Genomic DNA, 25,291 nt, shown 5'->3' with positions numbered 1-25,291 from the left:
CAGGTGTGAAGTAGCATGTGGAGTAGAAACAATAGTAGATGTGGAACACTTCAGGGGAGAGAGTGTGGTACTTCTGCTGAGGTGTGATCAGACTGGCTCCTGGACATATTCGTGAGCTGGGTCCCCTCAGGGGGTCAATAGGGAGGGATTGAAAGCCGACTGTATGGTCTGGTTGCATCTACTTTCACTTGCATTACAACACATCTTAACAAGTCTAGCCACCAAAATGGAACAAAAGGGTTGACATGAAAGGTTTTTCTAACACTGTCTTTGACGACCAAACCAAATTAGTTTTAGTTACGAGACCATGTGATTTCTAAAAGGTAAAATAATGACACAATATTTAAATTTCCATTACACATCCCTCCTTTTGATTATTCATTAATCATGTCACATGTTTACTTCAACATTGCTGTATTGGGAACATAATCAACAAAAATACAAAAATTAATAATAATACCAAGACCTATAAGAATGATAAACACAAAAATTAAAATAACGCAAAGATATTAACGCAAAAGATAAAAGTGAGGTAAAATGTATATACAATCAAAGTAATTTTTGGATAAAACAGCTTGTTATCAAACACATCATTTCCGAATGGATTAACATGCATCATCATTGTTGTTTCACAGTGTTGCAAGGTCAGTCCGTACTACGACACACATGTGACTAGTTCAATACAAATAATTCATCATCTGAGTCAGAGTCCGTTTGATAGGCTTTTTGATTTTCGGTTTCCTCTGGGACTTGGGAAGACGCTTCCCATGCAACATTGTGTTCAGTGTCCTCTTGCAGGAAAGTTGGAGAGGTTGTCATGTTCTTGACCACGCCATTAACCATGCACTTCAGTATACATGGGGTTAGAGTGCATACAAGGAAAAATATCATTAGAATGGGCATGATCGTTGTTAAGATCCAAGACAGCCAGTCTTGGCTCCAGGACTGAAGCCACGAGAGCCATGAGTTGTCTGTCAGTCTGGGGGGCTGAATGGAGTCTTGCATGTGTTTAATAATGTCTGTGATATTGTTGAATTCATCTGGGATGTGGAAGCAGCAGCATCATTCCATGGGGAATAGGGCAAGATGACTGGGACTGCTGTATTGTTTGAGTTTGTAGCACTGACTTTGCTGTCAATGGTTCTGCTTGCCATCTGTTTGACAGTGCATGACAAATCCAACAGTTCCCATCACTCTGTAAGTCCTGTTTGTTCAATAGTGCCAGAGCGCATGCAGTGTTGTGATTGCATTTAGTAAGAGCTTGTTTGGCATGATAGTTTCCCAGAAAACTCTCATCCATCTCTGTTGCACTCTCACGGCTGGCGGGTGTTTGTAGGTTTGACAGTGTTCGTGTATCCAAGGGCAAAGGTAAAATGACCAAAATGATCCATACTGTGTTGTACAGCTGTGTGCCGGTTGAGACGTGAAGATGGGTAGATAGATCTGCATTTGCAGTAGATGTAGTCGTTAGATGGCTGTGCCTTGGGGAGCTGGTTCTGCGGCTGGTGCTTGGGGGTTCTCTGTAGATGTTGGGTCGTCTCTGGGATGTGGGACCTTCCTGCAGTGGCTGCTGTGTATCCACGTTGCTCTTTCAGCAATCTTGACGGCCGTGTGTGTTGTCAGGAGAACCTGGAAAGGACCTTGCCAGCGTCGGGAACACCAATGCTTCTTCCACAGGTCCTTTACCATCACCCAGTCACCAGGTTGGAAGTTGTGGAGGTGTTTGGATGCGGGAGTTGGAAGGGCTGTTTTCATCTGTTGAGAAATGAGAGAGTGGGAGATAAGTTTTTGCAATATTGTAACATATCATCTTCGCATAATCCAGTGGAGGGGAGCGGTCTAACACTAGGACCCAGTCCTAGAGATGGTGGTCTGCCAAATAGGATTTCAAAAGGGCTCATATTTACTCTAGACCTCTTTTGCCTTCTCATGTGAGTTAAAACAATAGGTAAGGCTTGTATCCATGATAGTCCTGTTTCTTCACAACATTTGGCTAATTTACTTTTTAGAGTGCCGTTTTCTCTTTCGATAGCCCCTCCACTGGCTGGATGATAAGCACAATGTTTTCTTAAATCAATGCCAAGGAAGTTGCTTATTTGTGTAATTGCTGTGTTAACAAAATGTTTTCCATTATCACTGATGATTTTGGTTGGTGTTCCCCATTGTGGAACAACTTCAGTTAATAAAGCTTTTGCTACTGCTTGACTGCTTGGATGTTTAGCTGGGAATGCTTCAACCCACTTTGACCACATGTCTACCATTACTAAACAATATTTCTTACCTTGTGCCGGTGTCAATCCTCACTCAGTCCATCATTAGATGTTCAAATGGATGTTCTGGTGGAGGATGAGCAGCCTGTGTCATTGAAATTGTCTTACCTACATTATGCGCAGCACAGATAATGCACGTTTGGCAGTATTTCTGCGCATATGTTGAGAAACCTTTAGTGAACCAATGTTCCACCGCCGCTATTACATCTAACATCCCTCCTTTTGACACATTTATATATATGTATATATACATGTGTCAATTTTGGCGTAGTTATCTTCTGCTGCAAGAGAACACTTAAATTGCTGTTCTGAAAGGAACATTTTGTGAAGCCCAAAACTGTTATTGGTTAGTTGTTAGTGTTGTTAGTGTGTGATTATGTCATATGAACATGAAAAAGACACACAAAAAAAGAAATTATGCAGCATCCACATCTCCTGTAACAAATAAAACACATTACATCGTTTCACTGTGATGATCGGCATGTCTAAAAGCACAGTGTTTAACGTAGCCATCGAGCGGTTGAGAGATGAGATGTTTTCTGTTCAAATAAAATCATTGATACAGCGTGAGGAAGAAGAAGAGTTAAATCAGAATAACCAACAATGTCCCTAGATGCCATTATGGCTTTTTTTTTCAGCAGCAGCTACTGCTCTAAGGCATCTTGGCATGCCAGCAGCAGCAGGATCCAGTTTGGCTGAAAAGTAAGCAACAGGTCGCATTTTTCCCCCGTGATCCTGTAACAAAAGAGATGTCATGCAAGCATTACGTTCATCAACCATTTGTGTGAATGGTCGGTTTGGGTCTGGTAACCCAAGAGTGGGAGTGGTTTGGAGAGCTATTTTCAATGTGGTAAATGAATGATCAGCATCAGGTGTCCATGTGAGTTTGTCATGCGATTGCAAATTTTTACCGTGAATTAGGGAGCTGAGCTGGGCTTCTAAAATTGCATAATTTGGAATGAATTGTCTACAATAAGAGCACATTCCCAGGAAAGACATCATTTGTTTTTTGTAATTGGTTTTGGAAGATTTTGAATGGCTTCAACGCGTTTTGGAGACAGACTTTTACCTTTTGATGTAATGATGTGACCCAGGAATGTGACTTTTTCTTGAACAAATTGTAATTTTGAAGGACTAGCTTTGTGGCCCTCTTCAGCAAGGTGTTGCAGGAGTTTGATTGTGTCCCTTTCACATTGTTGTTTAGTTGGAGTGCAAATCATTATGTCATCTACATACTGAAGTAGGACTGTCCCTGGAGTGAGGACTAGGGATTCAAGACTTTTCCTGAGCGCATCATTGTAAATGGTCGGGCTTTCACAATACCCTTGACACAAACGAGTAAATGTGTAAGCTCAGCCATTGAAGTTGAATGCAAACCAATATTGACTGTCAGGGTGAACTGGTACACTAAAGAAGGCATTTGACAGGTCTACAACAGAAAAGTAGTTTGAATCAGGAGGAACTTGGGACAGAATAGTGTACGGGTTAGGAACGTTCGGAGCTCGAGGCTGAACTGCAGCGTTTACTGCTTGTAAGTCTTGAATAAAACGCCATTCGGTAGGCTGTTCTTTTTCTCTAATTTTTTAAATTGGGAATAGAGGTGTTCGCACAGGGGAGTCATCGCACGGAACAATTACTCCTGATGCTTTTAGAGATTCAAAAACAGGTGTTATTCCCTCAATTGCTTCGCGCTTGAGGGGATATTGTGGCTTACATGGTCTGAAGTCAGATTTTGGTGTGATCACAACAGGTTCACAATTTTTGATGAGGCCAACATCATATTTGCTGACAGCCCACAGAGTTTTAGGAACTTCTTGTAGGGCTGGAACAACTGCAGCTTGTTCTTCCGTTAGGAAACAGCTTGATTCATAAGCGCTTTCAGGTGCCAGCTGGACTGTTCTCAATGCATGCACAATAGCTTGTACTTTTTTACAAAAACATTGCAATGATGGAGAAAAAAAATTAACAGATCAGACGTTTGTGTCCAATCAGTTGCTTGTTGACACCTTTTAACAAAAGGGCCCAAATCATACCAATTATCAGAGGTGCGTTTAGACATAGGAATATGTGGCACAGAGCTAGTAATAGAAAAGAAAGTGAGTTGGGTTGGTGTGAGAGATACAGACACAGCACATTTGTTTTGGTTCCAGTAGACATGATCAAGTGAAAGTGTGTCAGTCGTTTCTCTCCACCAACCTTTCTCATATGGCTCATCAGGTCTGGCTGATACATGGGAGATACATTGCAGGTTCTCCGGTGTTTGAAATTCTGTTGCCACTGGGCAAATTTTGTTTTGAATATCTTTAAAAGGTGTGGAAAAAAACTGTAAATTTTGCATTTGCCAATAGTATGTATAGTTGAGGTTTTCAGTGGCACATTGTACAAAAGAGTTGGAGAATTTAGAAGCCAAATCAGACATTTTGCATACTTTAATGCCTTCATGTGTAGAGATTAAGCACAGATTTAATTTACACATGAGGTCTCTTCCCATGAGGTTGATGGGACATAGTTGTGAGAGTAAGAATGAGTGTGTGAGTTTTGAATTTGGCCCATCCTCACATTGTAGCGGAATGGTGATGTTTTCTTTGATTGTTTGACCTGATGACCCAATTGAATACACATGTTTTCCACTTAATGGAGGTTTAGGATTAAATTGTATGGCTTTTAGGACAGAATGTGTTGCTCCTGAATCTACTAAAAACGATACAATTTGATCTGTGATTGTTAAACAGTATTGTGGGAATTTTTTAAAGTTTGGAGATGTATATTGAACATACATTTGACCATATGTTGTAGGGGTACTATTTTGTACTGTGGGAGTATGTGGTGCACTACCTTTCTCTGAAGTTGTAGGTTGATCAGGCTCATCAGCTGGAGTCCGTCTCCTTCCGGTCCCATCCGACTCTAGTTAATCTGATGTGTTAGTTATAGCCAATAGTCTCGTATTTGAAGAAGCTTCTGAAGAAAGTGGACAGTTGCGTGCCCAATGTCCCATTTGTCCACAACGATAGCATACATCATGAGGAAGGGCTGATCTTCTCCTGGGTTCATGCCTTGTGTGTCCCCCATGACGAAAATGTGTGTTGTGATGGCGGCTTCCATAGTCCTGTCTTGTGTTTGCCTTGTACATGGTTATTGCAGCCATATGAAGTTCTTTCTGCATTTTGTCTTATTGTGTTTTTTTTCTTGTTGAGTATTTGTTCTTGTGCATGTGTGGCATGTCTTTTTAGCTCAGTTAGACGGGCAGCATTCCACCTAATACATGACTGCTTGACAGCTGAAGCAATTTCTGGCTTTAGTCCATTTAAAAAATAGGTATGTGATCCAAGGGTGAAAAACCAGTGTTGGGCCTTCTGGTCCTGAGACCTCAACCATGGGCATGTTAAATGTTGTCTCTTCCTGTCGTTGGCGTAATCTGTGAGCAATGGGAGGTGACTCCTGCAGTGCAACAGCAAGGGGTGCATTTGGTGAGATTGTCCGTTGTGAGCGCACTTCATTTTGCTGAGGAAGGTCACTTCTGTTCGGCTGGGGTTGTAATTGTCCATTTGGCTGTGGTGTGGAGGATCGGTGTGACAAGTCGGATGGGTACCGTCCAGATCAGGATCCAGCTTCAGTGCTGTCAACTGTGGAGACAAAGAAATCTTTTGCGAGTGGGGTGCAGTCACATCACACATTTGATTGTTGTCTTTTGAGAAAGGTAGTTGATTTTGCAAAGTTTTTCTGTTTCTATTCTCAGCTTCAGTTTTCCACATTTCTAAACATTCTCGGTAACTTTCAATTTTTTCAAATTTTTTTTCACAGACATTTTCCTCTTTTTCCTCATTTCAGACTCGGTGTCACGTAATTTGCTTTCAAATGCTTGCAGATTCTTTAACTTCAAAGTACCCCCTATGGGAAAACCATATTCTGCAGCCCATACATGCAAATATTTAACACTTTTATCCCCATATTTTGCTTTCATGATATCTACAATTGGACTTTCTGGAGGTGCACTCTCCTTTGACTTTGTGCTTCCCATTTTATAGATGTATTTCACAGGACGTCTGTGGCTGCCTTAATTCGTTCAGCTCCTGTTTTCTTGTCTCAGGACTTTCACCTGGATACTGCTAGCCCCCTTATTTATTTATTTTTTTTGTTTTTTTTTTGTTTTTATGCTAGACAGTAGTATTGCTAGTCGCCGGCTTATATGGGACTCAAACCCACAAAGTTCCTTTCTTTATTTTTTGTCTTTTTTACTCTATTATGAGAAGCAAAAAGCCATGCAAGCCCAAATGCTAGATATTCACAATTTTAAAATTTTGCAATTTTTTTCAATTTTTTCAATTTTTTCAATTCTTTCAATTTTTTCAATTTTTTTTTTTTACCCCAAAAGATAATTATGTCAATGTTTCAAACTCACCAGGCCTTTGTCCAATTACAATTTGAGTTCGTTGTTCCAGCAACGATGATCTGGGACATTGGGTGCAGTCCTCCCGTCTCGAAATGTGAGGTTAGAGGATAGGAAAAAAAGGTAAAAAATCATCCTAGGATGGCCAGTCCCTGTACCACTTTGTCCCAGACGACCGATTGAGGAAAGACACTTCTGACACCATTAAATTGTCGTGGAAATAAGACTCCTTTTTCAGGCTCTGATGAATGTTGAAGCATAGACAAGAGTTTATTTCTTGCAAGAAATAGGTCCGACAGCATCTCCCCCTTATGTCAGACCCCGAATGCTGGAAAGCACCCAGTTTATATAGGTTGAGATGACCAGAGGACATACATTTCAAAGTAAGCATGTGACACTTCCATTGAGGGGTGGTCAGACCGACTCCTGGAGACATTCAGGAGCCGGTTCTCCTCAGGAGGTAACATTTGGAGTAGAGACAATACCAGGTGTGAAGTAGCATGTGGAGTAGAAACAATAGTAGATGTGGAACACTTCAGGGGAGAGAGTGTGGTACTTCTGCTGAGGTGTGATCAGACTGGCTCCTGGACATATTCGTGAGCTGGGTCCCCTCAGGGGGTCAATAGGGAGGGATTGAAAGCCGACTGTATGGTCTGGTTGCATCTACTTTCACTTGCATTACAACACATCTTAACAAGTCTAGCCACCAAAATGGAACAAAAGGGTTGACATGAAAGGTTTTTCTAACACTGTCTTTGACGACCAAACCAAATTAGTTTTAGTTACGAGACCATGTGATTTCTAAAAGGTAAAATAATGACACAATATTTAAATTTCCATTACAGTGATACAACCTGGACAAACCCAAAGGTGGATAAACATGAGATTCAGAAACAGGCTCCTCATTGATGACCTTTTGTGAGAGTTTATCTATGCTCGCCTGTGATTTTATTTAACTTTAATTAATGAAAACAAAATTAAACTGAACTGAATGCATCTTTATTAGACTTTTGTAGCAATAAAAGGGCAATATTCAACAAAATATGCTTAATATTTATTTACTATTGAACATGGTCTTAGGGGACCCTTCTGAGCCCCTTTGTCCGACCCTGTCCACTCCCCTGGTCATAGTTTCTTGAATAACCTGCACAAAATGAATAAAGACATGTTACAAAATGAAGGGTTACTTACTGCTAAAGCTAAAAGTACTCTACAAACGTCTTACCCAAAATAACTGTATCCTCCTAAAAAGGCTAAAGCGGCCAGTCCAACCACAGCAGCAGCAGACAGAGAAGACACTGTCAGAACGTAGGAGGACCCTGTGGAGACATATAATGCATATGTAGCCTACATAATGCAATTTAAGTTAAATAACAAGACAGAAATAGCCCTACCTTTTACTTTTGCCCACAGAACACATGAACTTTTGCACTCCTAAAAAGACCAAAATCACAAATTTTGTTAATTATTCATCAATAATTAATTAAAAATAAATGTTGTGTTAACTCACTTTTCTCCACTCACTAACAGATCGGAGGATGATGTAATATTCCCTGCCGTTCTCCAAGGGTGCATTCAAGAACCCATGGTAAAAACGTCCATCCCCCACAGTAAATGACATCTCTGTGCCAACGTCTTTCACTTGGATTTGAGCTGTAATATAGTGTGTGTGGTATTGGTCAGTGGATAATTTAGGAGAGGAGCAGTCAAACACCATAAGACCATCTACCGGAAGCACAAATATTTGGTAAACACTGCAAAAGTCAGAAAAAATCAAGGTAAATGGTTAAATATATTGATGAGTAAAAGCATGATCATTTCTTTATTGTGCACCTTATGGGGTCAAGTGTGCTAGGAGATCTTTGAAAAGTCAACGTTGGAACAGGAGTATCAAATTCTCTGTAGCGGACCACAGGGGCTGGAGGCACTGTTCAACAAATGTTTGACAGTTAGCTGCTTGTATTTATTTATTTATTTATTTATTTAGTGTATATATTTTGAATATTTACTATTGCCTGTTTTGATTTCACAAAAATTCCTTTCCATTCTTTTGTAGTAATCAATTCTATTTGATTATCAGTCTTCAGTCATCATTTCTAGCTTCTTTTTGGATTTAAGAATCTTAAATGTGGTTATTACAGCTTCAGAATAATATTATTTAAGAAAGAAGTTATCATTGATCAGTTTAGTAGTAGTTAAACAATGTTGTTACATGTTTTATGACTTATCAAATGTCATCCTGTACCATTTTAATTGTACGTTGTACTTTAATTTAATTTTCAACTAGACTTAATTTGGCATAAATGCAATGTTGAGAATTTAGAAAACTGATGTGAATGCTTTTATACCTGTTAAACTTGTGTTGGTGAAGACAGTGGCAGTGAATTTAGCTGACTTTGCTGTAATTGAGATGCTGTAGTTTGTAACAGGGAGCAGGTTCAGACAGACTTCCACACGATCAGCTTTAGAGCTCAACATGTGCCTTCTTTTATCCAGAAAAGATGTCTGGTAATTTCTCAATCCTGTGAATATAATCTAAAAGAAAACTCATTAAGGATTATCCTTTACTTGCCATGATAATACAATATATATAAATGTTATCATACCTTGTAATCTTCTGTAGCGCCCTTGTACTTCTCTGCTTTCCAGTGAAGGCATCTCTCATTCAGAACATGTAAATGGTTGATCGGTGGCTTTCTCTCTGTAAAAGTGAAAAACTATTTTGATGGACAATGTTGACAATGTTAGTAATTTGGGACAACAACTGTTTTTTCATCTAATATTCCTATGGTAATTGCTAATATGTTCAATAAACATAACATTTTAATGAATTACACTATGTCTTCTCTGTTCAGTTATAGGAGAGTTAGGCCTTTATGGAGCTGTTTTCTTACATATCTGTGAAAGAAGACATGTTTGACTGTTGTTCTGTTCGATCATATGTGTTTTTCTGAAGATACCAAGCTATACTTGGCTACGGAGAACTCACCAATGCATGTGATGGTGGCCTGCCTCCACTCCCCGCTGCTGCTGTCACATATGGAGCTGTAAGTGCCACTCCAGCTGTGATAACCCCTCTCACATCTGTGGACCGCTATACTGCGGTTGTGCCAAACCACCTCCGAATGTACCAGAGCAGGTACAGGGCCACATTTAGCTGTAAACACATAATTACATGCTTCAGAGTGTTAAAAGACACCTACTTTGTTATTTCAGTTTACAATTTTTCATTAATTTGTACATATTATAACTCTAAAGAATGATTTTTAGGATTAATTTCTTGGTCTACAGTGATGTCAGTCAATTCACAATCGTAATTTACAGTGTTTTTAACAGCATTTACAGAAATATTTATTACTACACAATTTCAATAAATGATCATCTAACCCTAACTAACATCTTTTAATAAAAAGTTTGTTTAATTACCGAGTAGCAGTAGAGTTTTAAAATGGTGCTATTTAATTATTTAAAAAAAAATCTGTGGAACGTTTGCATCTAAAACCAGAAGTAACCACCTTTTGTGGAGCTCAATATTGACTATTGCAACAGTTTGTCATGCATAATTCTGATGACTCTACCTTTACAGATGAGAGACACTTGTCCCCATCGTCCTGTTTTTGTACATGCAGACACTTCCCTCTCAGGGTAAAATCCTGAGGCGCATTCGTACCACACCACACTGCCCAGGTTAGTGGAGCCGTCCCATTGGAGGTTAGTGTTTGGGACAGTTAGAGGCAGGCCACAACTTATCTCTGCTCACAGCAACACAGTTAGAGTTAGTGCACAAACAAGCATAAAGCAAGTAACAATAACCACGTGATGTAACATAAAGTACTGGGCAAATATATTAACAATAGCAAACTATTTATTTTAGTTTAGTCTTTACTTTAGTCTTGTGGTTCATGAGTTTTTTCCTTCAGGGTTAAATGCAGTGTTATTGTCATGGTGAGATTTAAAAATTTAAACTGCAATTATTTGGTGTTAAAAATGCTATCTGATGCATTTTTTTTTAATTAAAGTAATATTGAAATTGATATCAAGCCTTTTCCTTAATATCTATTTCTATTCCATTTTAGTATAATACTAGTTCATAGCAGTTTGAAAACACACTTTAAGACATTTAAACAGTACTTTATGTTAATACAACCTTCACATATTAGTTCAATGTCCTCCCAAACTCCATTGTCTTCACATACAGAGACATTTTTCAGACTGTGGGTGTAATACCCTTCATTGCATTCATAGTAAACGACACTCCCAACACGCGCCGTGCCATCCCACAGTGTTTTAGCAAAGGCTTTGTCCACAGGGCTCCCACAATGTATTTCTACAGAAAAGAAATTGAAAAACATAATTCTGGACTTCATATTCTAGGATATTGACTGTGTCTGTATAGGGCCATAATCACCTTTGCAGACAACAGCTGGTTTCTCCCACTGACCATTTTCCAAACACAAAGACACACTGTTATTCCCAAAGGTTTGATAACCGAAGTTACACTGATAAACAACCGAAGATCCAAAAGTGGAGTGCCCATCCCATAATATTTTTGAGTTAAGAACAGGGGAAGGCAGTCCACAATTGATTTCTATTGGGACAGCAATCAAAAACAAATTTACAGCACCATGAATAAAATTTAAATCTACACTTTTGAATAATTATTTGAAGTAATTTGTTACCTTTACACAAGATGGTTGCCGTGGTCCAATAACCATTAATTGTACAAATGGATAAATTACTGCCACTGAAGTAAAGAAATCCAGAACTGCAAAAATAGACAACAGTGCTCCCTGGAGTTGAACTGCTATTCCACATTTGGCCAGTGTGAGGCAGCAAAGGAGGTTTCCCACACAAAATCTCTGAGACAAAATAACATAACAATCATAGGTAAAAACTGTTTTTACTTTTTAGATTAAATGTACTAGATCAGGGGTCGGCAACCTTTAACACCCAAAGAGCCATTTGGACCAGGTTCCCACGGAAAAGAAAACACCGTTTCACATCTAAAATGAAGATAACTAGATATATTGTTTTGTTTGTTTTTTTACCTTTATGCTTTGTTTGTAACAACTACAGTAAGTTGCTTGTAAAATTCATGAAGTGCTACAGAGAAAATACAATTTTATTTATGCAATGAACACATTTTGAACTTGAAATATTTAAAACTACAATTAAAAAAAAAAAAAAAAAAAAAAAAGAACTAACACAAATAAAATACACTTCCCAAGCCACGCAGAGCCACAGTGTAAGGATGAAAGAGCCACATACGGCTCCAGAGCTGTGGGTTGCCGACCCGTGTACTAGATCATTGCAATAATGATAAAGTCGATACCCCACTTCAGTTCAGTGCACACTAAATCCAAGTATTGTTATAATTACCTCTACATGACAGAGTTGGTTTTGTCCATTCACCATTTTCATTACAAACTGATGAATTACGACCTCCATTGTCATAAAAGCCATATTTACAGTAATATTCCACAGTGTTTCCAAGAGTCATTTTGCCATCCCACACATGAACTGTGTTATTAAGTACAGGGACATTTCCACACAAAATCTCTACAGAACCAAAGCCAAAATAATTTCAATCAAAATGGTATCAATAATATCAACACAGATTTAAGGTATATCCCAGTGTTTAACCTACAGCTCTGGAAAATGCATCATGCAGCTTTAATTCAATGGCCCTCAAGATACTCTTGAGCTAGTTTTGAAAAGTTTAGTATCTTTTTTAAAATGAATGTTTTGGGGTTTTTTTCATGGTCTTTTTTTCCAGAGCTGTAGGCGTCTATACCTTGGCAGAAGACAGGTGGGACGTCCCATTGTCCAGTAGCATTACAGTAAAACACACTCCTCCTTTCTACATTTCGATATCCAAAGTCACAGCGATAAAGCACTTCTGATCCCAGCTTGGAACGACTGTCCCAGACCATTTGTGAGTAAAGCCGGACTGGGGGCAGGCCGCAGTCCACCTCTGAGGCCAAAATACAACACATACAATACACACGCTTTTTAAAATAATTAATCAGTGAGGAAGTTATTGTTATTTGCTGCTTTTGAGAGACCAAAACACACAGCACGTGTCACAAAAGACAGTAATAAACCTTTCATGGATTATGAGAAAAAGGATAATACATGGGTTGAATCTATGCATTATTAAAAACTGAGATGTTTATAATAATATTAAAGGTGCACCATGGAACATATCTGGTGAACGGCCCACCACTTGCTTATCTTTTATGGACATGCTATTACTTTGCCTGAGATGTTCCAAACGTATCTATCTTGCGTGTATTAATCAATCAATTCAATTATCAGTGATTTATTGAAAAAATAATTGAAAACCATGTATGGTTACTGTGAGCAGGGTCTCCTCTCCACAGATCTAACCTGTAACTTGGTCTGGCGCTGTCGCCTGCTTGTCTTCTTGGGAAACAATATGTTTGATGCCATATTGTTGAACACTCCAAGCAAAACAATAACATAGCCCCTTAGAGACAAGCAGGTGCCTAGTACTATAACAGAAAAGTTACATAATGCACCATTAACGTAATTTTAAGTGTTTTAAGGGCTGGTAAGTTTTGGTCTCTTGAAAATACCCTTTTGTCTTGTTAGTTAGAAGCACTGAAACCAACAAAAGCTCCTGTAATAATACACTACAAGGTCAAAGCATCACTGTGCTCTTGTTGTTACCTTCACAGACCACAGAGGGCGCTGTCCACCGCCCGCTGGCCTCACAAACAGAAGAGTTGTCTCCTCTTCTCCAGATGAAGCCCTGGTCACATTCAAACAAGGCCACACCTCCAAAAGTGTGTTTAGTGACTGAGACCAACACAGCATCCACAGGTAAAACAGGCGCTCCGCAGTCAACAACTAGAGAAATACACAACCTATGTAAATACAGTTATTCAGAATATTCACTAAATATATCCAATGGAGACCAATGTGTGAGGAGCAATAAATAGTTAAATGTGCATAAAGCAAGACAGATAAGTAAGTAAGATGGATGCCATACTGTGGAACATTACAACCAATGAAATAGCATCTCCATGATAGCCAACACATCGCTGAACCCCACTTTAGCATTTAGCTTTTAGTTGGTAGAGGTTTGCTATGTCATTAAGCAGAGTATAAACTGTTGGGGATAATATCTCCCCACACCCTAGTAGTTGTAAAGGAGAGATGGAAAGGTTAGGGAGGCTGAGGTTTTGCTGCTGCAGTAGAGTAGAGGTTAAGGTTGTGAAATTATTTTTGAAACAGTAATTTTAGTATCTCTTCCATCCTCAATTTGAAGTAGTGAAAGAATTGAATTAATTTATACAGTACCGTAATCAGGGACCAAGCTGCTTTTGATGAAAGTGTGAAAATTGGCAAGTAACTGTGATGACATTTTGAAATGAATCTTGCGGTAACAAAAAACATATACATATAAAAACGTATAAAATTGCAAAATTGTACATACATACACACATACATACACACAATCATATACATGTTGTTATACCTTTACATGTAGCTTTGTCTCTGTGTGGGTGAAATGGCACTACTCCCTCGTGGATTTTGTATCCCATTTGACAGTAACATTCAAAACCTCCCTCCAGGTTCTTACACACGGTTCCCTCTCCACACACTCCCTCAATCTCGCACTCGTCTATATCTGAAAAAGAAAAACACATTATTGATTCTGTATAAACTGTAGCTTGCACCTAAGTATTAGGAGTGAGTGAATTAACTGTAAATGAAATTAAGTGACTAAGTGCGCCTGGTAAAGTGCAATATTAGAATACATCATCAAAATCGAGTTTGAAACTGTAGTATCGTGACACTACTGTGTATTGTTACGTACTCTGTGATTCCTAGCCCTATCATTTTTATGTTGCTATTTTTGTAATTTTACAAGCCCCCTAAAGCAAAGTAGAAACCTGAATGCTATTTTTATATGGTATATGTCATTATGTAAAGGCAGTTTGTCACTCACCCTGACAGTTGGTCCCGTCGTTTGGGATGAAGGTGGCCATGTTGTTGGACGGCCTGTATCCAAACAAACAGGTGCAATAGTAGCTCCCATACGTGTTGTGGCAAGTTGTGTGCTGCCCGCAAATCTTCATTAAATCTATCCGACATTCATCTTTGTCTAGAAAAAAGAAAAAAAAACATTATTAAATGATTTTGAGAATACTACATTGTGTGTCTTAAATTTCCACTTGACATTACATTAAACTGAACATTTTATGTAACAAATTTCAGTATTATTTTAAAGGTTCAAAGGACGTTTTGGAGGAGGTATCGTGAATTGCCAAGTTTCAGTTGACGTAACAACATTCTTCAGCCCTATAATAATTAATGCAGATGTGGGCAGCTAAAAATCATATTGTTAAAGCTCAAGTATGTAACTTTTTTGCAGAAAAATAGAAAACATAAAAAGTCAGATTTTTCATTATGGATGTATTTTTTTGCACTGAAAACCAGAGAAAAATATGTGTCCTTACTCTGAGCGTGCTTGCATCTCCACAAACCTGACTCTTATTTGGTCTGGCCTGCTTTTCTCTATGGAAATTGTTGTTCCTTTGGTTATTCCACAGTATGACAAAAAAGATTGTTGGAGATTGTTTCAAAGTCCAGTGTTTTATAACCCTCCCAGAGTGAGGGTCACACAGTCCTGTATGAAAAGCTACAGATAAGAAATGTGGCCTTAACCAAAATGACCAGAACACAGCTGCTATCCTCCCTTAGTTTGATATATGTCCTCTGCTGCATGGGAAACAGAACATTTTGCACCTTTGTAAGAACGTAAGCAATGTATTATATTTGTATACTGTCCACACTTTCCATGCTCAGAAAGTTACACACTATCACTTTAAATGCACAATATATTTTTTTATCTAATTGATTAGGTTCAACATTTGTGAATTTAGTTTTTGGATATTTCATAATAAAATACAATGTAATTATAATAGGGAAAACTGGCTCTTGCCCCTGATCTGGGACACTACATCACATTCTAGTGTCTGATAATCACCAACAGGGGTAAGATTGTAAGAAAAACACAGAGTATGGCACAGACGAACAAGTTTTCTGAAAGCTGACCTGAGACTGGACATCATTTAAAGGCAAGGCTTGTAATAGTGTGTTATTAAAATAAAAAGTCATTTCAAAATGGGCTGTTCTTGGGCGTTTTTGTAGCAGTGTTGATGAAAACAGAGCAGTGACCTGAAACAGTGCTGATACAGGGGGGAGCAGTGAGGCTGAACCAGGTCGCAATCGAAACAGCATGAGTGCAAAGACACTAAAATGCTTAAACTGCACATCCAAATGCACTGTGGTCATTTTCTGCAACACTGTGAACATTTTACGATACAATTTATTGCTGATTTATTAAACAACAAGGTCATATCTAATGCAGCGTGAAGTGCATATGACAGGTTTTCATGTTTTTCTAATCATTACTTTAGTTTGGTGGGATAGTACTTCTGGTAAATATTTTATAGTTTTACATCTGTTAAGAGGCAGTTTGTGGAAAAAATCTGAAAAGAAAAGTTCAAAAGTAGCGGCACATTTTAAAACATAATACCTCTAACTATTCCATCCAAAATGTAGAGGCAGTTTACGCACAAGAAAGATATTTTTTGTGGGAGTTCTAACCTACATTTAACAGAATAAAGGTGCTGTCATTTATTTCATTTAGTCTTAACTCAGCTTGTTTACAGTATGGTTGCTAGGTAACAGTCACATGTCCAACCAGGAAGTAAAATTATAAGCAAAATGTAGGCAAATATGATTATGTGAACAATGTTTTAATGAAATTAATAGTCTATCCTGTCATATGCATTTTAATGTACATAACAAAAACAATCTCCTATTTGACCTATTTGACTTCTTATAAGCGTACTCTCAGATGACCTCAAGCTCTAGCAACTAAATAAAAAAAATTATAAATGATCTTGCCATTACATTGAGATTTGAATTTTTATCTGTGTTGTTACCTTGACAGAATGTACGCCCGTCGCCCACAAAGCCGTACTTGCAGTTACAGATTTTGCCCGATCCGTTTGGCTTATCATCACATGTGGCATTGGCGTGACACGAGGAGCACACGTCCAGAGAGTGACCAGCCGTCTGGATCACTGCAACATATTAGTTTAATTCTGAAACAGACTTTTACATTGCTCGTAGTGAAGTGATGTCTCCTTTGTATCTCTGTATTAATCTGCTCTAATGTACTAGATTGTAGAGTTTCTGCATTTGGGTGAACTACGTACTGTCATTTTTCAGGAAGATGCTCTGCTACATGCTTGCCTCAGTGGAGATGTTATGTTTTTCCTGAAATGTTCCACTGTAAGACATTAATTTTATCGACCTTGCAACTAGTTTAATAAAAAAATTTAAGTCTTGAAAATGCATTAGGGATTACCTTTTCCATGGATCTGAACTGTATCTTAACCTCCTGCTTGTTTCCAGGGAGAAGTTAAATGGAATAAAGCAATACATCTCTATAGAGACCAACGATAAAAGAAAAGTTTCATAGTGCACCTTTAATGTCGTTAGGGCAACCATGAGCAGTAAGTGACCGCAACAAAGAACACTTTTCCAGAGCATGACCTATATGTTTTCTCTGTTGTGCAGGTTTTGTCTTGGTCAGGGGTGTTCAAACTTTTCTCATTAAGAGCCGCATATAAAAACACAGACAAAGCTAAGGGCCATTTGAGAGCCATAGACTGGTCGCAAATACAGTGAATACTTCAGATCTGCATGATTATTACAAGTTAAACTGAACCACTAGACCTTTATTCACGTTTACATCCTCAATGGGACACATTAAATATTTGATATGGACTTGTAGATTTTCAGAAATGTACAGTAAAAAGTAAAAAGTACTGTGCTGGGCCAATTCACCTGGAAGCTTGAGGGCCAAGAAAAATTGGTCTGAGGGGCCGCATTTGGGCACAGTTTGGGCATGCCTGGTCTAGGTTGATGGGAGTTAGCCAGGAAACCCACCCAGAAACGAGGAGGACATACAAACTCTACACAGAAAGGCCTTATGCATCATGAGAATTGAACCTCAGACCTTTTTGTTGTGAGGTGAGAGTTCTAAGGTAAAAGTAGCCAAATGTTTTACTGCTTTTAATTTCTCATGAATAAGAAACTATAAAAAAATATTCTATGTATTTGTATATTGCACTTGAAGGCTAGGTAAGAAATGAGAGTAAAATGTGCCGAATTCCAACTATCAACTTTAAAATCTTACCTGCTATTACAGAAAGCAGAAATAACACGGCTCCAGTTATCTCTTTCATACTTGGATCTTTCACGGACCAGAGTCCTAACTTCAGCGAACCTCCTCTGCTCCTCCAGCTCTGGTTACTCTCTGCTCTTTCTGTCCCATGTTTTTTGATACAGGACTGCACTTTTTTCTCAATGGCAGCAGCTGTAATAGTGGTAGTAATAGTAGTATCTGGTGGTTTCTGTGGTTTTCTGCATTGACACATTCAGTTATACGTCATGCATTGAACTGCAGATAGAGAGAGCTGTGGCCACTGATAAAAGCTATATTTGGCCTACTGACCCCCCTCTCTGTCAAAGAGGAACATTGCATCTACAGCTGATCCAATGACGCATGAAATTAAATGATTACCACTTAATTTATCTATTTATTGTAATTGGCAATTTACTATTTGACTAGAGTAATCTTTTTTTTTATTATTTTATTGTCATTATACTCCGCAATACATCCCAAGACACATAGAATCAGCATCTTGACAGTTTTATATTACATATCTAAGCAAAAGATACCGCTGTACTTAAAACAATGTACAAAATTGTTCTATAAACTATCACTTAACTACTCATTGTCTGCTGATATTAGCAAAATATAATGATAAACCAAATTAAACCTATATAACGGCTGATCCATGTGGCCTTTGCAGTGTTTGAGGGCAGGGGCTGGCAGTTGTTCAGTGGGACAGAGATAAGAGTTTATCTTCAGGTCCAGAGTGGGCTCCCTGTCACTCATTAGCAACTAGCATCACACTGCTACTATGTTGTATTCATGTAAAAGTAACTGAGGAAAAATTTGAGAAAGACAACATTTTAGCTTATCAATACAGCTACAAACCGTCTTTAATGAACTTAACGCTCAGTCTCATTTGTAACTATAACCTAAAAAACTTATGAAATTATTTTATTTAAAAAAAACTCAATCAAAACTACAATTTGGGAAAATCTTTGTTGAATTTTATTTCCCTTTTTGACCCTTATCAAGACATTTTTTATGGCTTTTATAGCAAAGTCTTTTTACACAGATCAAATTGGTCCAATCACAGCATTATACACTCAATACAAAAACATCTTACAAAACACACTGGTGTAGCTTGTTTCATTTTGATGGTCCGTTATTGTGCACATTAAAATCCTGTCAAATAAAGAAGGTTGAAAAAAAAGGAAAAAAAAAGTCCTTCAAATGTGTATGTCATAATATTGCACAGTGACAGCAGTGGCTCCTTGCGTGTATTATCTGTGTTTGTTCAGCAGGTGGCGTTTCAGGAGAGACTGGCATTTCCTCTTTGGACTCTGTCAAGGACCCGCTGGAGGTGGACACTATTCGACCGCACACGAGCTCAGCTGCCCTGCCGTCCATCACCGAGATATCTGTCACCGTCTTCTCTCTCAGCGACATGTCCCCATCATCCTCATCATCAATCAGAACAAACTCCTTGAAATAAACTCCGCCAGCGCATGGGACATTCTCCTCTAAAATCTGAGCATCCACAAAAGTTAGTGTAGACGTCTCTGTCATAGTCTCGGGCGGGTCTGTGGAGTTGTCCTCTGCCTGACTCGACGTCTCCAAAACCCATGGCGAGTTCTTGTAGTTGTCGTCTTGTAAATGTTGGTCTTTGAGTTTTGCGTTGGGACTTTCGGAGGGCTTGTGGTCTGCAGCGTGGCCGTTTCCAGCGAAAGATTTGAAAGCCACTTTTTGGAAATCATGGTCCACCTGAACGCCGCCGCTGCCTGTGGGAGAGGACAGGGGAATGGTCTCAGCACGGTCCTTAGATCGCTTCTTCATTAGGGATTTTTCTATAAGAGAAAGAAAAAAAAAACATTGCACTTTTTAGATGATTTGAAAATTGATTTGCATGTACATATTAAAACCCATCTGGATCTTTAAAGTGGGGACTAAAAACTCAATCCACTTTTTTTACTATCTGTGTATATAATGTTTAAATAGTATTATCTACTCTTCCTAGTCATTTACAACTTTAGTACAAACTCAAATTTGCAGCTTTCTGGTCAAAAATGCCTAAATTTGAAAACCTAACTGCTGCCTTCACTGAACTATTTTCAGTAGTTGGTGACATTATGAAAGACTGACCTGATTACAGCCAGGTGTTTCTGAATACAAACACCTGACTGCAGAGGCGGAGTTTGAATTGTGGATACCTGTTAGACCAGGGGTGTCCAAACTATGGTCCAGGGGCCAAAAGCGGCCCTCAGACCTCCTGCTGAACCGGCCCAATTAATCATTAGTCGTGCTTTTAACAGCAAATTAAACTATTTCTACCACTATAACCTCAAACATCACATTGCATGGTGATGCAGACCTAAAATGAATGTGTTTCAAGCATTATTAATACACTGCTGTTCTGTCAAAGCTGCATATAAAGCACCTCACTGCATTGATCACCAGTCTGTGGCTCTCCGCTTCAAATATGTTTTGAGATGTGGCCCTCGATAAAAAAAGTTTGTGCACCTCTGTGTTAGACCAGTCGCAGTGCCCCTTATAACCCCAGAACCCCGACTACTCATTATCTTTTCACTGTTCAAGCATGTTTGAGTAATCCTGTTCAGATCATTTCTGTTTTCACCTACCCTCTATCTTCATCCACAGTTCTATTATTACTTTACTTACTGCAGAAGTTAAAACACACCTATGAAAGGAAGTGCAACGCTTTCTTTGGTGAAATGACTTTAAGAGGCCGGGCCAGCAGCAGAAAATTTGTTCTTCAGTTTTGAACAGGAAGTCAGTAGACGAGTTTCTATTAGTAAGGTTTGCAATGGACACATGCAAAATAATGATCCACATATTTGAACGCAGAGAGACTCAACACCATTAGCGCCATACAGCTTTCCAGTTCAATTCCTACTTCAGAATCACATTTTTTGTTGTAACTTTTTTTGTACATCTTGTCAACACAGGGCTTCCATACCAGTTCACAGAGGAGCGATGGCATTGTCTTCACCAGTAGATGGCACTAAAAGCCAACCTCAAAAAGACATTTTTTTTAGTACCATTTCCTGTAAAAAGTGAAATTGCTGATAGAATCTGAAGAAAATGCACGTAGCAGGTCCCTCCAGAAAACATGAGTCTGTAATCCATAGTTGACAGAAATTCTTTTGCAGTGTCATTATCTCTGCAGTGCATTTTCAGCTGAGGAAACTATTTCGATTTCAAATTTAGCTTTCTGTGGTCATTTTCAGAGCCTCAAGAGAAAATCTGTACTTTTTTTCTTTTTCTTTTGGACAGATATCTTGTTTAGAAGTGTAGTACATATATTGACATGCTCTCCTCATAATCCTGTTAGTCTGTTCTATAAGTCTGTTTATTATGAATGGAACAGAGTCTTAACCAGGACTACCGCTAAAGTCCACAGTGACTATGCTGTTTTTCTTGTGGAGGGCTGGCTAAATCTTTGACTCCACAGAAATGGCATTGCATTGCTTGTGCAGTGGTGCCTTGGAAGTGTCCGTGAGTGATGCGGGTGATGCGGGTGATGATCTCCGGTTGCTTCAGTATCCAATGCTCCTCATCGCTCTCCTTTGGTCCAGTGTGGGGCTCGGCCTGGGGAGTTGGGCTTCAGGCAGCGCATCTTGGCTCCTGCTGGTGTCGGATCTCCGTTTTTCCTGTCACCCCCGAATGTTCCATGTCTCCCTCTCCGTCGGCTCCAAAGCTGCAGCACAATGCGAATGCCTGTGAATTACAGGTGGATGCTGGTGGATGCTGGTGGATGCTGGTAGGCCTGCGTACCGACATGTTCCCGCCTGAAAGAAGGAGCGGTCCCTTTACTGCGGAGTGACTGGGTGGTCTGTGCGCGCTGAAGGGTTTCAAGGACAATTTTACTATTGGTCATCCCTGTGTGTGCGCATCACAGGGACATGAATGAATGACCAGTCATTACCCACAGTGTGACTGTGTCGTGGTAATGGCTGGTTTTAAAGTTGCACTAAATGTTGTCTAACTTAATCAACTTGTAATAATAAATCTAACTGTATATTCTTTATGTGTCTCTGTCCTCCAGTTAACTGAACCTGCTGCTCGGTGGCATTGTAACACTGAGTGAGTGATTTCAGATGTAATTTGGCTAATATAATCCTAATTTGGTCACACTTGGAATGTTTCACAACATGGCATTAAACTTATATATCACCATGCCGACAAACAGGTGACCCCAGCAGACAACCTGACATGATCTGCGGAGAGAAGGCAAGTGTGCATGTTTTTCAATGACCTTTTAAGCATTAAAACACCAGTAATAGAATAAATGCAAGGTAGGCTATTTTACTGCTATACCATAGAACATTCAATGGAAATAATCATTCTTGTTCATAGAGACAAGCTGGTAGCAGACCTTTCTCGAAAGAGTTACAAAGTGCACTTTTAAAGACTGGCTGTGGAAGCTCTGCAGAGGCTCAAAACTCTAATAGTAGAGGAGGAGAGAAAGCATAACTTGAAGCTATAACTTAACTAGATTGCATAAATATTTTGAGCAGATTTGGATTTATTGTGAGATGAATTGTTCTAAAAATGTCTGTTATATCCTGATGATGTTTGGTCACATTGCTTGGCCCAAATACTAGAACTCTGAGTCAAAACTAAACCAGGTGAAATCAGAACCACATCCAAACTACAACTAATCTAAGAACATCAACATGGTATGTAGGGTTCTTCTTTCTATTGTGCTTTTTATAATAGCGTTACTATTAAAATAAGCACAGTGATTGTATTTAGACTGTTGAAATATTGATTGCTTACTGTTTTAACTGGAGCGCATAATGTGGCACGTACTGTGTAGTTTGGAACATGTCATTTTGTGGTTGAAAGTTTCTAAATAAAAGAATGAAAGACTAGTCTTCAAGGATGCAGAAAATTATTTCAAATCCCAGGAGTGTCCATTTCCAAGTGCTCTCATCACAGATACAGAGCTAAAAAGAAAACTACACTCTGAAGGATCAAAGTAGGGCTCTATTGTACAATCCTATATAGTGTACAGTATTAATATAAAAATGGTACTAACTGTTCGTACTGTTCCTCATTCAGACACTATACATTCAATGCCATTGTAATTTCTGTACTATTTCTTCTATGAAAACCTTGTATGGATTCCAGTTATTTCACCATAATTGACTAAACAGAAACAATGAAATGCTTTGCCTTGAAAAATAAGTATAAGATGTTTATGAAATGCTATTTGTTGAGTAGATATCTGTCTGTTGAGTATTATGTCAATGTATGGCAGAATTCTATCCATCATGCATTTTGCAAGTGTTTTTATTGCTCAAAAAGATATGCATTCTTACTGTGTCACCTCTGCCCTGATCTGATCTGTAACTTAACCCATCTCAGTGGACATAATGCTGGAAATAAGTTTAATTCTATATTTTGTGGACCACTCAAAACCCAGCAACAGCATCTCCCCAGAGACAACCAAGTGGCAAACTCTTAGAAAAGTTAAGTAGTGAACCTTTAAATTATTTTAGCTTCTGTCAGGTCTGAAAAACTACAACTAAATGAGGACAGAATGAAGGACTAAGGACTTTCTCATTTGGGACAGGACTAAAACAGGATTAAACCTTCTCAAGATTGAACAGGACTACGTTGCATGACAAGAGACACCCCAAAGTTGGAGTTGGACTTTTTTTTTATAACGTAATCTGCGAAGAAACAATATCAGCTTTTCAAACACACAAATGTAAGTAAGATTTGTGCCCTGAATTTCTTTGCCTATTTGATATGCAGCGCGCCTGGTGGCAGACTGACCCTCTTCCACTTGACTGAGTAGAAAGCCTGACAGAATCGGGACTGCATAAATTAATAATGGAGAGTGATGTACGCGTTAGACCACTCCTGTCACGGCAACAAAAGATGAAAAATACATATTACGAAGGTGTGGTTTTGTCTGAAGGATAATGACAAATGAAATAAGTGTTAAAATGTGTCGCAGATGCTCCAATGTCTTGACCTAATTTGATCTATTTTGGTTGAGATTTTCCATTATGCATTTTGTTGTCAGGGTCGTCTTTGCGAGCTACTGTGAGCTTTAGGTAATTTTTCTAATTGTATGTCACCTTGTCCACAGAGATGCTATTACTTTGCCTAAAATGTTCCTCAATAAGTATTAAACTTTTCTATCTCCATGGAGACAACAACAGCCAAAGACACTGGGCAAAGTTCACAGTTAAATATCATGCACGCATCACACGCAGAAAAAGCAATAACATGTTTTCTGAAAAATAAGTAGATCCCAGACCCCACAGCAGAAAAGTTCCATAGTGCAGCTTTAATTCTAATATTCAATCACTATATTGAACCCACAACCTCAAGTCTGTCTCTATCCACCTCAGAGGTCCCACTTAACTCTGGCTAAATATACCACGCATCGTACCATGTATTTTTATCTGACCAATGAAACACTAAGTAACTATCTTCTAACAATACTATTATACTCTATTATTCCGCTCAAACAAAGGAAGCTACAATGCTACTAATACTACTTATTCTTACCTTATGCAGCACCAGAAGAAGTTTTTATCCCCCCAAATTTGTAGTAATGTCGATCACATCACTGGTCATGAACTGTTTTTGGTGATCATGGTCTTTCTGCTTCTGTCTCAAAAAGATGGAATAAGAAAAAAGCAGAGGAGAGAGAAAGAGTGGGACAGAGGGAGAGGGAGGGAGTAGATCATGGGACGGTCCGATGATTGGAGTCACATTAGGACTCATCCACTGCTTTTATTTCCAGCTGCAGAGATTAGTAATTAGTAATTAAGACATGTAATGTAATATGCAATAAACAAACTATGTTTTTGACTCAAATCTGAGGATTCCCATTTCAAATTTTTTCCTCAAAGACAACTTTGATATGTTTTTTTTTTGTTTTGTTTTTTTTATTGCATGTTAAAATTTTCTTTTTTTTCCCTTAAATTAATGGCACCATTTAATCTCTTGCCTTTTGGTTTTTGTCTGATTGTTATAATTAGGGTGTGGTCTGGCTCCTGGGAAATCCTTAAAATTATAATCTCTACCATGACCACCAGATGTCACCAAACACCACATTTAATACTTTGTACATCTAATGCACTTTGTAGCACTCTAGTGCCTCACCACCAGGTAGGCTTAACCTTTTCTGGTTTTTGTTTCTTGGGGGCACTAGAGTGGAGTTGGTCACCTGATTGAGAGGTTTTTTGCTATGTCTGTATTTGTAGATGATAGAGAAAGATGTTTGTGCTGGATCTAATCTGGTCCTGATTACTTTCAGAGAAAACCATCCCAGATAGATAATGTGTAGAACTCAATTCAGAGTGTTACACATATCAATCTGGCCTGGCATTACCCAAGTTTGGCAGACCCTCCACGAGAAAAGTT

General features: G+C 38.7%; 2 protein-coding genes across 3 annotated transcripts; both read right to left on the bottom strand.

Moving 5' to 3' along the window:
* Nucleotides 1-7,758: 7,758 nt before the first annotated feature.
* susd1 (sushi domain containing 1) lies at nt 7,759-18,194 on the bottom strand. 2 transcript variants are annotated; one of them, XM_055224082.1, is made up of 19 exons: nt 17,903-18,194; nt 16,641-16,781; nt 14,636-14,791; nt 14,162-14,314; nt 13,351-13,530; nt 12,452-12,631; nt 12,037-12,216; nt 11,337-11,516; nt 11,066-11,245; nt 10,805-10,984; nt 10,236-10,409; nt 9,647-9,814; nt 9,264-9,358; nt 9,006-9,192; nt 8,491-8,584; nt 8,168-8,411; nt 8,052-8,091; nt 7,883-7,976; nt 7,759-7,801 (listed from the first exon to the last, which is right to left on the bottom strand). In XM_055224082.1, exons 1-19 carry the CDS (start codon nt 18,141-18,143, stop codon nt 7,783-7,785), a joined length of 2,886 nt encoding a protein of 961 aa, XP_055080057.1. In that variant the 5' UTR covers nt 18,144-18,194; the 3' UTR covers nt 7,759-7,782. The 2 variants fall into 2 exon arrangements, with proteins under 2 accessions (XP_055080057.1, XP_055080058.1); XM_055224083.1 differs by lacking the exon at nt 16,641-16,781 and having other exon boundaries at nt 17,903-18,191.
* Nucleotides 18,195-19,122: 928 nt separating this feature from the next.
* Nucleotides 19,123-24,482, bottom strand: si:ch211-12e13.12 (paralemmin-2). The gene is made up of 2 exons (XM_055224211.1): nt 24,431-24,482; nt 19,123-19,728 (listed from the first exon to the last, which is right to left on the bottom strand). Exon 2 carries the CDS (start codon nt 19,715-19,717, stop codon nt 19,124-19,126), a length of 594 nt encoding a protein of 197 aa, XP_055080186.1. The 5' UTR covers nt 19,718-19,728; nt 24,431-24,482; the 3' UTR covers nt 19,123.
* Nucleotides 24,483-25,291: the final 809 nt, after the last annotated feature.

The sequence above is a fragment of the Periophthalmus magnuspinnatus genome, chromosome 9 (genome assembly GCF_009829125.3).
Source record: "Periophthalmus magnuspinnatus isolate fPerMag1 chromosome 9, fPerMag1.2.pri, whole genome shotgun sequence".
NCBI lineage: Eukaryota > Metazoa > Chordata > Actinopteri > Gobiiformes > Gobiidae > Periophthalmus > Periophthalmus magnuspinnatus.
The sequence above is the reverse complement of the archived record's forward strand: the minus strand, read 5'-3'. Positions and strand labels throughout refer to the sequence as shown.